This window comes from Molothrus ater, chromosome 24 (genome assembly GCF_012460135.2).
Source record: "Molothrus ater isolate BHLD 08-10-18 breed brown headed cowbird chromosome 24, BPBGC_Mater_1.1, whole genome shotgun sequence".
NCBI classification, from domain to species: domain Eukaryota; kingdom Metazoa; phylum Chordata; class Aves; order Passeriformes; family Icteridae; genus Molothrus; species Molothrus ater.
Window position 1 is genome coordinate 3,839,249 of NC_050501.2, and position 13,300 is coordinate 3,852,548.

At 48.7% G+C, this 13,300-nt stretch overlaps 1 protein-coding gene across 2 annotated transcripts in view; it reads left to right on the top strand.

The window, feature by feature from the left end:
- Positions 1–13,300, top strand: part of GRIK3 (glutamate ionotropic receptor kainate type subunit 3) — a 131,122-nt gene that overhangs the window by 99,480 nt on the left and 18,342 nt on the right. For both annotated transcript variants that reach the window (XM_036396940.2, XM_036396942.2), the window contains exon 11: positions 8,572–8,795. In XM_036396940.2, the coding sequence (XP_036252833.1) occupies positions 8,572–8,795 (224 nt within the window). The remainder of the gene's footprint in view (positions 1–8,571; positions 8,796–13,300) is intronic.

Consider the following 13,300-nt stretch of genomic DNA (forward strand, 5'->3'; position numbering starts at 1 on the left):
CAGTGGAAAATTCTGAGACTTTTTTTACTTGCAACATCTGTTGACTTGTTTGCCTGTGCTCTCTTTCTGCTTGGTAAAAACATCTTCTTGTTTGGGGTGGGTTTATCCTTTGCTTTAAGCCATAAAACCCCCTTCTAACTAACACACCCTTTGCCTCCTTGGTTATCCAGTGAGACTGGCTCAGCAATTCTTTTCTTCTATATCAAAACTTGCTTTCATTTCTATTCCTTCATCAGATTCTACATTCAAAAATCTTTCTGCTAAGCACACATATCTGTGAGACTTTCTTGTCAAACTTTCATCCTTCCCAACGTCCCTGGGCTGGCTCTCTGGGGTGGGAAAGGTGAATTTCTCACTGGCCCAGAATACCCACAGCAAGCTCCTGACCCTGCTCGGCTCCTTGTCACACTGCTTGCCAGAATATCCCTGTGTCTGGCTCTTCCAAATATTAATTTGAAATTCCTGAAAAGGGCTGTTTTCCCAGCACAGAAAGGGGCTCGGTGGCTCCAGGCACGGCCTGTCCCACAGTGGGACACAGGCTGGGTGTGTGGAGAGGGCAGAGGCTTCCCCTGGGTCCAGGGCACATGGGCTGTCCTGGGCTGGCAGCATGAGCTGCTCTCGCCCCCAAGGACAAACACAGGCAAGGGCACAGCACCAATGCAGCCTGGGGAGCCCAGGCATGTCCCAGACACAGCCCAGCCCAGAGGAGACATCCAGACTGAGGGAGCACATGTGCCCTGGACAGTTTCATTTTTTATTTTCCATAAGAGCAACTTATTTACTAAAATCTCCTGGGACACAGAGCTCCCTCTGCCACACAGCAGCTGTGCTTCTCCTTCCATGGCCACTTCCAGGAGCCCTTTAAGCCCCAGGGAACCTGTTGGAGCAGCAGCTTTGCTCCCACAGCCGCCAAAGCGTCGCCGCCTCTGAAACCGCCACTCGCGGCCAGAGCTCGCTCAGTTTGCTAATTAGATATCTTGCCTCCAGCACATCCTGTGATCCCAAGGGACCAGTTATGGAGGTGAGGAAAGCTGGTGTTTTTATGAATATCTGATTCCCAGAGAAGGCCTCTGGAAGTAAAGCTAAGGACAAAAAGAATGCTGCTCCCTGCAGCACAGGCAGCAGTGCAGGCAGTGCAGAGAGCTCTCCTCCTGAGAATCCTTCTCAAGTGGGGCAGCCCTTGACCACCTCCAGGTCCTGGCTACATTCTGAACCCACAGCCCAAGCAGCAAAGACACAAAAATAATCCCCTGTAGAGCTGTGATGTTCTTACCATTCATGGGAGAAGAATGAGTTTGCTGGGTGAGTCACTGTGGTGTGTGGAGAGTCAAGCACTGGCTGGGACTGATGAGTGGCTCAGGGGCTGGGCTGGGCTTCCAGATCTGCTCTCTCTGCCCTAAATGACATTGGACAAGTTGCTTCTGTGCCCTGCTTCCTCCATCTGTAAAATGCAGATGATCATGATTATGTCCCTTTATAGGGACAGAGTGATGCTTAATCAGTTTGTGACAAGCGCTGCAGCCCCGGGCTGGCCTGGCCCAGGGAGCAGGAGAGCAGCAAGGGCAGGCAAGGACAGCCCTGGGGAGCAGGACTCCATCTCATGGGGGAGCTCTGCAAACCTGCCTTGGTGCTTTTCCTTCTGGAAAACTCCGTGCAGCTCAAAGCACAGATTTTAGAGCCTCTTACACAACAGCCCTGCCGAGTTCGATGAGTGGCAGTGTCCCAGTGGAAGCTCTGCTGCTCCGAGTGATGTGAGTGACACAGATCAGAGCTGACACCGAGTGGCAGCTGTGCCCCTTGGCAGAGCCCCCCGGGACACGGCTTCTCTGCCTGGCCCTGCTGCTGGGAGCAGCCTCTGGAGCTCTCTCAGTGCTGAGAATGGGCTCTGGAGCTCACTCACTGCTGGGAGCAGCCTCTGGAGCTCACTCACTGCTGGGAGCAGCCTCTGGAGCTCTCTCAGTGCTGAAAATGGGCTCTGGAGCTCTCTCAGTGCTGGGAGCAGCCCCTGGAGCTCTTTCAGTGCTGGGAGCAGCCTCTGGAGCTCTCTCAGTGCTCAGAGCAACTTCTGGAGCTCATTCACTGCTGGGAGCAGCCTCTGGAGCTCATTCACTGCTGGGAGCAGCCTCTGGAGCTCATTCACTGCTGAGAATGGGCTCTGGAGTTCATTCACTGCTGGAAGCAGCCTCTGGAGCTCTCTCTGCACTGCAGGGCTCACAAGGAACAAACCCCTCCCAAGGGAGCAGAAGGCAGACAATCATTCAGGCCAAACCATGTCACTTCCAGTGTCGTGCAAAACACCACAGGGCTCTCAGGAGGTTTCAGCCATTCCCAAAGCTGTGGTCAACTAACTATGGTCATTCAGGTCAAACCATGCCACTTCCAGTGTCCTGCAAGACACCACAGGGCTCTCAGGAGGTTTCAGCCATTCCCAAAGCTATGGTCAGCTACCTGAGATAGACAAGAAGGAGGTTTGAGGAGCAATCTCATTAAATAACCCAAAATTCATGGTCAAACCTGCATTATAGCATTTCTTGGGTAACTATCTGAAAAAAAGCCAATCAACACACAGCAGCAGGAAAGGGCCAAACCTCCTCTTGTTGCAAGCTGTGTTGTTAACTCTGAGATGCAGCTCTGTGCTCTGTCCTGCATGGCTGAGCTTGTGCCTGCAGGGACACTGCCCAGGCCCCACATGAAGCCATTAGCTCCTTTATCTGCATGCCATTGCTTTTTATAGCAGTGTTTATGTAAAGCCTTCAGAAGTGGAATTGCGGCCAGATGGGCCCTTCCTCAGCAGCATCTTCCCCTGGTGTGGAGAAAGGCACAACCCATGGGCACTGCAACAGGCCAGAGCGAGCTTATTTCACACCCAGGAGGAAAAGTGTTAGAGACAGCATTCAAAGCAAGTGGTGGTGATGAAAACAGGGCTCCCCACATCCAGAGTTTGATATCTGAGCTGCCTTTCCTCTGTGTTCAGCTGGTTTTCCTCTGTGTTCAGCCCTGAAAACAGGGCTGCCCACATCCAGAGTTTGATATCTGAGCTGCCTTTCCTCTGTGTTCAGCTGGTTTTCCTCTGTGTTCAGCCCTGAAAGCAGGGCTGCCCACATCCAGAGTTTGATGTCTGAGCTGCCTTTCCTCTGTGTCTCCTTCTCATAAACAAATTGGAATCATTCAGGTGGGAGCATAAAGCAGGCAGGATTTTGTGAGGTCCAAATAGCCAGGTCAGGACTGATTCAGTGCAGAAAGCCTTTGCATTGCTGAAGACCCACTTAGCCCCCTGGACTGCTGTGACACAGGTGGGCTGAACTGGTGTGGGCTCCCTGAATGACCTGGGCAGAGCAGGGGGTGCTCCTGGGGTGAGGTGAGAGGCTAAAATGGTGATTATTGTTCCTGAGAGGGCCTGGGAGATGTGGAAGCAGCAGATTCTGAGTAGCAGGAATCAGCAGATTCTGCATGCCAGGAATCAGCCAACTCAGCTGAGGCTGAAATTTGGAGAGGAGGAGATGGGCAAAGCAAGGGGCACCTGTCCCCTGGGCTGGAGATGGCATCAGAGGAGCTGGGGGAGGGTGGCCTTGGTAGGTGCATGACAGCAGTGTCTGGGGGACAAAGGTGCTGCCACCAAAGGGGTGAATGCCCAAAAGTTGGCACCCCAAAGGTGAATCACATGCTGGGACAGGTGTTTACACAGCGAGCACTCTGGGCTTGCTGCAGTCACGAATCCTCCCCCTCCTCTCCCTCTGATCCAGACATGCCCGGCCACAGGCAGGGATGCCTCAGGCTATGATCCTTTGTAAAATCCCTGTGTTTCTAGTCTGGCCTTAAGCATAAACAGGAAAAGCAACAGCAATCAGAGCAGCCACAGCACGACCCTGTCTCTGACAGGTCCCCAGTAGCAGATCCAGAGACAACAGCCCCATGCAGCCTCATGCAACAGCCCTGCCCTGCTGCCTTTCATCTGCTGCTCATCCTCAGCACAAAAAAACCCTGTTTTGAGGAGTTCAGTTCATTCCCTGGAGAAGTAACCCCAGCCTACTGCTTATTGTCACCCCTCTGGCCATTCCCGCAGAGGAGCCTTGATCAGAAGGGCCAAGAGAGCTGAACTCAGGTATTCAGGGAGGTCTGAGGAACCCAGGTGATGCAGAGAAGCTCCTGAGCCCTTTATTCATAACAAACAGGGAGCCTGACAACTGCCAAACCTCCTCCTTTCAGCAACAGTGAACTGCTATTGATGTTTATTCATAGAAATTATTACTGATACAAGCAAAGCTCCACTGCACACCGTGGCCCATCCGTTCTGATTTATAAATTCCAGTTGTCTGGCAAAGCAATGCCTGCAAATCTTCCCTATTGTTTGTGGGCAGAATCCCATAAAACCAGCAGAATGAGTTGTTCTGGACATTTTGCACAAACTTGTTCACAAATAAAACTTGTCTTCTGCCGCGACAGTGCACATCGCATTGCCATTCAATCTGAGACTTCAGGTGGGAATAAAAGAGATGTGGCAAATACTGGGGCTTCTGATGGAAATCCCTGCCAATGGCAACTGTGGAGGACTTGTAATATCCATCCTTAGGGACTATTCCTGACAGCTGATTTAACAATTCCACAATAAGTGGGCATTTTCTGACAGTAAATTCTGGCAGAAATACATATGGCACCACATTGCCAGCTCCCCATTAACTCTCCTGCACTGGTGGATGTTTTACCTCACTTGTCATGAACTGGGGCTTCATTTAATGTCACTGGGACAAGGATAGGGAGAAAACAGTTTAATTGGATGTGTCTTCCACCTTTTGTTTAGACAATGCAGGATCTCAGTGTTAGGGACAGGATGGTGTCACAGACATCTTTTATGGAAAATCCTTTCCTTAGGATTTTTCTTCCTGAGAAGCTGAGAGGCCTCAGGAACAAAATGTAACCAATGGTTATCTGCTGCTGTGGAAGGCAACAGGTGCATCTGGGATTGGTCTCATGTGGTTGTTTCTAATTAATGGCCAATCACAGCCCAGCTGGCTCGGACAGAGAGCTGAGCCACAAACCTTTGTTATATTCTTTCTTTTTCTACTCTTAGCCAGCTTTCTGATGAAATCCTTTCTTCTATTCTTTTAGTATAGTTTTAATATAATATATATCATAAAATAATTAATCAAGAGACTTTCTGATACCTCAGGGTCATCTCAACCACAGAAACCTGAGAATGGAGCAGGAGCAGGGCACAGCAACCAAGCAAGGAGGGCAGGGAGCAGAGACAGGGCCCAAGGCAGAAGCCCCAGTGCTGGCAGTGGCAAGAGACACCGAGGGATGACAGTGCCAGACCTGGGTAACAATTAAATCAGTAAAACACACACACACACTATTTCTGTCTCTCAGGCAACGCACACATGATTAGTTTATGTAAATACCTAACGCAGATTGGCAAAATAAGCACAGAGGCAGCTTCTTTTCCTGAATAAATATTTATCTTGGTGCTTATGCTGTTGGTGGGCTCCTCCATGACCAGCCACTGCCTGCAGCTTGGCTCTGGCTGAGGGCAGGCACTGCAGGATTCCCACAGTGACCACGGCTGCACAAGAACTGTCCTGACCCACAGGCCACATCTCCCTGATAAGTGAGAACTTGGAGATAAGAATTGGCATTTTCTGATGAAAACCAAATATCCCTGCAGCAAATACGATCATCCCTGTGCTGAACACCCAGTGCTGAACTCACAGCTGTTCCAGCCAAGTGAAATGCTGGAACTGGGTGAATGAGGAGATCCAAACCCTTGGAGGTGTGTTAGAGAAGTGTCTGTGTTTGATGTGCCTTGGCAGAATTCATCTTTTTGGCCTCAATTCAGCAGAACACTTAAGAACAGGCACAAGACTTGGAAGACGTGTGAGCTCCAGTAAAACAGAGGTGTAGGCTTAAGTGGTTTTGCTGGACAAGGGTCTCTAAGCCACTGGCACTTGCTCTAATTCCTCATCTTTAATAAAACCCACCTGACTGTGCAACAGCACAAGAGCCAGGGCTGAGTAAGGGAAGCAGCCAGAGTCTGGTAATTGACTGCCCAGTTTGGAATGTCAGAGCACGACAAATCAAAGCTTCACCCTTGGTGGGTTTGATTTAGATCCTCTCTGTCAGCAAAGCCTTAATTAGAGGCCACCTTCAGAAAAATCTGCATTGATAAAAAGGATGTGGAAGTGCAGCCCTGTGCTGCCTCTAATTGCTCAGAACATACCCCAGCCCAGGCTCCAGAATCCCTGCTCTGTCCTGCCTGAATGTGACATTCCCTGCAAGGACACAGGGCTGGGAGCACATCACAGGAGCTGCTGGAGCCACACAGTAAAATTTTATTTCTGTGCTAAAAGCAGTTGGATCCCTGGGCATCCATGCAGAGCTCTCTCTCTTCATTTTCTGTGGCAAAGCACAAACTCCAGGCTGTTCTTTAGCTCACTGTATTGTTCTGACAAATTTGGCTGAGGTTCCCTCAGCCTGGCCATTGCCAGTGAGCTCTGACCACAGAACATTTGCTGCCTCCTTCAGAAAAAACCCATAGCCAAATCCTTCAACATCTTCCTTGCCTTTCCCTGGTGAGTCAGGACACCCACACAGAAGTGATGGAGGAGGGAAAATGCTGCATTTCTTTTGCCATTTCTGCCTTGTGACTGTGTGGAGCACTAAGCCAAAATTTCCAGGTGTGCTGTGAGGTGGTGGGAGCAGCCAAGCTCCAAAGCTGCCAGGATGGTCCCTAGGATGCAGAACATCCCCAGCTCAGGCTGGGCAGCCACCAATGCCACCTCCAACCCCCTTCAGCTTCTGCCCATGTCACCACAACTGGCACAATGGGCTCAGTGGGAAAATATTGTCCCCATTTTCCACAGGTTTTGACAAATGCCAGTGACTGAAATGAGCTCTGATGTAAAAATGAATTTCCATCTGGAAAGTGAGAAGGAAAGGAAACCAGGGAGCAGCTGGAGAGCCATGTTAGAACAAAACCACATCATTTTTACCCTTGTTACATAATTCCTGAAGGCCTCTGTTCAGGAGCTCTAAGGCTGCACTCTTTGGAGGGGGTCCCTTACACACACACACACACACACACACACACTTGTAAATGGAAAAAAAGCTCATTTAGAGATTCTTCCTTCAGTAAAAGACCTAGATTCTTCTATTTATAAATATTGCACTGACTTGATCACAGATTGGCAAGGTCAAATGAAAACTTTAGCACAACCTTTACCCCCAGCACAGGCCGGGGATCTGCTCTGGTTCCTCCAGTTCCTGCTGAAGCAAAGTATGTTCCAGCCAGTATTGATTTAAAGTCCATGAATAATGACAAATCTACTGTATCTCAAGGTAATTATCACTCATGGGTAATTTAGAATTTTAATTTTCAGAACCAGATGTTAAATAAATCTCGCCCGGGCTCCTGGCATGGGGGGAGGTTCTGCTCAACTTCAGAGCTGTAATTTATGTGTCTGTGTTTCCTTGGAAGTTCACAATCCCAAAGAATGATTTGCAAAGCTCAGGCAAGGAGGGTGATATTGAGGAAACCTTGGATGTGTTTACTTGTGGCTTTTAAGAACCTGGATGAATGTTTAGTGAGAGGAATGAGTGCAGCTCTTAACCAACAGAAAGAGGGTGAATGTGGCTGCTCGTTGAATTAACACAGAAATTAGTAAATAATTAGAAATAATGGAAACAAGCACACTTCGTACAAGCTGTCAGGATAAGGAATATGCTCAGCTGAAATTCTCCATGGAGCTCAGAGCACTCCAGCAGGATGGGCTGAGGAGTCCTTCATCAAACAGAGTTTCCTCAGAGGGTCTCACCTGCACACCTCGCTCCCTCCCACCCACAGGCACTGAGCATTCCTGCCTGAGTCTGAGCCCCTCAGGCTGTGCCATGAAATGACTGAGGACAAAGAAATTGAACCTTTTAGCTCAGGCTGCCACAGCATGGCTCCCTGCAGCTCCATCCACACCCTCCTCTCCTCTTGCATCAGTGTGAAAGGCAGAACAACAACAAATGAAAGGAAGGACAACAACAACAGCAACAAACCACTGCTGCCAACAGCAGGCTCTGCACGCAGCCTGCTTGCTGGTGTAGAGTCTTGTGGCAAGGAGCAAGCAAGACAAGGGCCACTGACACTTTAGAACTCTGCAAAATCTGATTTTTCTGACTGTTTCAGAAGAGTTCATCACATCGGGGCAGAAGCTGCAGAGGCTGTAATGCCTCCATTTGGTTGTGCTGTATTTTACAGAGAATATTGTACCCCCAACATCTGTACTCCACAGCAAACAGTGTACCCACATCTGTATTTCACAGAAAACACTGTTACCCCAACATCTGTACTTCACAGCAAACACTCTACCCCCAACATCTGTATTTCACAGCAAACACTGTACCCACAACATCTGTACTTCACCAAATGTGTACCACATGTGCAACAGCAGGGGGGAAGCCCAGGGCTGCACTCTGGGGGTCCTTGGCCCGTTTCTGCCGTGTGAGAGCTGTGGTGTCTCCAAGGGGATGGAAACACCCTGGTTTGTGACTCCTCCTTTCTCCCTGCCTGTGTTCCTCCCCTCTCTGCAGAAAGCTGACCTGGCTGTGGCTCCTCTGACCATCACTCACGTCCGGGAGAAAGCCATTGACTTCTCCAAGCCCTTCATGACCCTGGGCGTCAGCATCCTCTACAGGAAGCCCAACGGGACCAACCCCAGCGTGTTCTCCTTCCTCAACCCTCTCTCTCCTGACATCTGGATGTACATCCTGCTGGCCTACCTGGGGGTCAGCTGTGTGCTCTTTGTCATAGCCAGGTAAGGGGTCCCTGCTGGCAGCTGCAGCATCAAGCCCTTGTCACCCCTGAGATCCCCCCCTGGTCCATCCCCATGGGGCTGGCTGGTTTCACTTTCACACTCTCACAGCCTGGAAGAATTGTAAGATTTCAGGAGTTTTGCAGCCTTTCTGTCAGCACCTCCTGGTGTATGAAGAGATGTATTTCTGTGTCATTGTCCATTCATGCTCTCTGCTCACACCTTTCCCAGCCTCTGCTGGGACCTGAGCTCCCATCTCCCCCACCATTTCCCACTTCTGTCTCTGTAAAGCTCACACAAACCCTTCCCTATATCAAAAGAATGGAGATGCCTTTGCTACGGACCAGACATTGTGTCTGTTGACAAAATTAATATGCATCTAATTAGCATGTTTAAATCTTCTATGTTTAAAGGCAGAATTTGCATACATTTGCATGTCTTGTTAATTCCACAGGGCCTTTGATGAGACACAGTCCAGGGCTGCTCTCAATCCATGATCCCACCTTTTCAAATCAAAACAAAGCACTTTCCCCCTCCTGCAGGCAGGTGCCCTCCATGACCACACACAGCCCTCAATGGAATATTTTGCATAAACACCTCATCCAGGAAACATTCCTCAGCCCACTCTGCAGTTTGATGCTCATTTCTCATTATTTCCAGTTGAATTTATAGCAGTGGGGACTTCAGAACCCTGCCTGTTTTGGTCTCAAGGCCTGCTGTGCTGCACCTCCCTGGGAGCATCCATCAGGAGCATTCCCCCCTCATCCACTGGCATTAGGGAGTCAAAGGAGAAATCAGATACAGAGCTGGAACAAACAGACTCCATTAACCCTGATGGTACAGCAAATCTACAATTTTCATCATCCCTCAGTCCAGGGGGGCATTTAGAGCAGATTTCCTGCATTCACTCTGTCATATCCAAATTACACAGAGCAGCAGAGTGAGCTGGGCACGAGTGCTGTGAGCACCTGCAGTGCTCACATTAGGAGCTTGTTTTTTCCAGCTCATAATGGCCAGATCCAGCCCCCATTGTCCAGACCCCACTTCCAAAGCATGTTAAACATGCACGGTGAGGCAGGTACATCCTCTGGTTCCTCCTCTGCACGGGGACAGAGCTGGACATTTGTTTTCTGTCACTGTTGTATCAGGGACAGCTGAATGAAGCAACACAGACTCCAAGGTCTCCTCAGAAGTGAAGTTTATTGAATATCACATTCTTTTATGGACTGTTCCAAGAAAGCTGGACCTGATTGGTCCTCAATCAACACCCCTCACCTCACTGGCTAATGAGGAGCACCCTTCTTGTACACATCTTACAAGTAACAACAAGTTCAAAACACCAGCTGCAAAGATTAAAGACTATTTTAATTCTTTCTCTGAGCTTTCTCAAAGCTCCCTCAGAGCAATACCTGGGAAAGTTTATCTGACTTTCTCCCTGACCAGACTGTCAGCGTCCAGTTTTCCTCTCAGAGGATATGGAGGGCCCTCCCTGATCCAGATCCTGCAATCACCCTCTGCCTTGTCCTTGCCTTCCCTCCCCACCCAGCCTGTCAGGGATAACCTGGTGCTCTCAGCAGCACAGGACTCTCCTCTGGGCATGTGCACCCAAGGTAACCATGAGAAGGAAAATCCTCTGGTGGCTGACAGACAGCCCTTGTCTGTCTGTCCCTGTCATCCAGGCAGGGCACAGCTGAGTGGGTTTCGATGGCACAACCTGCTCTTGTGGCCTGCAGGGACAATCCAAATACAATTTTACATTTTGGAGCTTATTTTTCCCAGCTCATAATGACCAAATCCAGCCCAAATTGTCCAGATCCCAGTTTCAAAGCATGTTAAATGTGCAAATTGCATCTGCATGGGAAATGCTGCAGAAAGGCTGAAGGAAATGCTGGGGCAGGCACTGATGTGAAGCCCCTCAGTCACCACGTTGCACAAACAGGGATGTCTATCCCAGCATGGCAGCATTGCCTGGCTTTTGGCTGATGTTGAGGGATGAAAACCTGAAGAACTGTGGCTTTGTCTCAGGTTTTATTCTGATATGAACCTCAGCACCTCACTCCATCACATCAATTATGATGTTGTAGAACAATTTTTCCCTATCAGGCTATTTTTTTGGACTAAATTCAACACATAAAATATTGCAATTACAGTTCCTTTTTCACATTTTGCTCCTGACATTTCTTCTGTCATCCTATTTTTCAAATAACACCAAGTATTCGGGGTAATTAAAATTCTGCTGGAATGGTCTTTTTAACACACAGAGATGGAAGGCAAGAGATTTCACAGGGAAAATATTTATTGCATTCTGAAGTAATGGAAACAATATCTGCTTTTGACCCCAGCAAGGCCTCTGAAATCCAATTCTCAGCAGAAAACCACAATCAAAATAGAAAAGCCTTAATTCAGAAACATGACTCTTCTGAACTAGGCACCAGAGCCCTCTGCTCATGCCATAACCATAGGTCAATGCCACTTAAAACAGACTCAGGAACTATTTAGAGGCAGGCAAAGGATGGATTTGGTTCATCTGTCATTTTAATCAGCCTTTCTTCACTATTGATGGAGCTCCCGGCCCCCAGAGAGCCACCAACACTGGCTGGCCTCACAGCTCCCTGGCCTGCTGTGTCTGGAGCTTCTGGTGCCAGTCCTTGGGCTCAAACAGCCTCCAAATTACACCAAACCCCTTTGGCTGCGTGGCAGGGTGGGTGGGTGGGTGGATTTAATCTTCATTCTAATTGCAGCAAGATCTGGTGTGGCATTCACATTCTCTGAAAAAAAAATCCTTTCACCCCTTTTCTCCTGGGAAGCTGAGAAACCTCGGAGAAAAGGAAAACAATTCTGATCTCATTTGCTTCTCCTGTGTTTTGCTGCTTTGGAATGTGTTTGGAGATTGTTTACCCACAGGTGATTGTTTCATTGGGTTCTGCTGTGAGTTGTTTTCTCTCTTTGGCCAATCAGGGCCAAGCTGTGTTGGGACTCTGGAAAGAGTCAGGAGTTTTCATTATTATCTTTTTAACATTCAGTAAGTATCCTTTCTGTATTCTTTAGTATAGTTTAGTACAGTATTCTCTAATATAATGTAGTATTATAAAGTAATAAATTAGCCTTCTGGAGTCAAAAACTAAAATTAGCTCTTCATGGAGTCAGATGCTTCATTCCTGCCTTCATCAGGACATTCCCTGCAAATACAATGGAAGTAGTCCATTGAAAATTTCTCTGGAGATACAATTTAGACCCCAAAGTATTTTGTGTTAGATCTTTCAAATTTCTTCCAAATGCTTCAACTTCCCGCCCAAAAAGCTGAAAGAGGCAGGAGAATGATGCTAGGTTTTGATGAAATATTTCTCAGAGCCCAGAGTGCATGTGAGGATGAGGGAAGCCAGCCACAGAGGATCCTGAATTCCCCAATTGATTTGAGCTCTGGGGTCAATGAGCTCCTCTCCCTCCTTCCTTCGTTACCTCTTGCTTCCACTAATGGTTTCTCTGCTCTGGAGGCTGTGGCTGCTTTGCAGATTTCTGAATATTTCTCTGTCATTTGAGCTGCACCAGTAGGTTTTTGCTCAGACCTTGAAGTTCTCCAGCGTGTCATCTTGCCAGGCTCATTGATCTCACCCATTCCCTTTCTTTTTTCATAGTCTTTCATTGGCAGCCCAAGAAAGTTTTAATCTAATTCCTGAACTCTGGCTTTATCTGACAGAAAGGACCAAGACACCATCCTTTATCCACCTCTGGTGTGAATCTATAGCAAGTTCCAAGGAATAAGCAGCATGTAAAGCCAGGTCTGAGTTCAGCCTGGTTCTTGTTTCCTTGCTGATTTCCTCTGATTTAGAGAGCAGAGGAGGGTGAGCAGCAAGGAGAGCCCAACCTGGATGAACAAGCAGCAATGCCAGGGTGCAGCCTGAGCAGGACCTGGGGTTCCACATGCCCAAACCCGGCACAGGGAACAGTCCCTGCTGCAGGAAGGTGAGATAAACCAGGGAGGAAAGGAGAGCTCATTGCTCTGTAACTTGAAGGTGGAAGACAGAAGCAAAAAGTGGCACAGCTGTGCCCCTCCAGGGTAACCTTTTCTAAAGCCACAGGAGCTGTGGGCTGTGCCCTGTCCATCCTCAGGGATGGTTTTCCCCCAGACCCCTCCCATTCTTGGCACTGCCAGGACAACAGCTCAGCACTCCCACGTGCCCAGGGCAGGTTTCAGTGCCAGGAGGTTCCTGGCAGGGATCTGGGGCCCTTCTCCAAACAAATCCAACTGTCTGAGCGAGGCCACCCTGGAATGGAGCCACAAACCCTCTCCTTGGGTGGTGGCACATCTGGTGGGGAATTACAGAGGGAAGCATCTCCTGATAGAGGCTGTGGGCTGGGCTTTGAGAAGGGGCTGTTGTGAATCTCCAGGGATTCCAGAAGGAAGCAGAGATGATAATTAATGCCTGGTTCAAAAGCAATTATACCAATTATGTTTTTAATTTAATCTCTGCAAAATTTGGGACTCTCAGAAAATGTAAATAAACAGC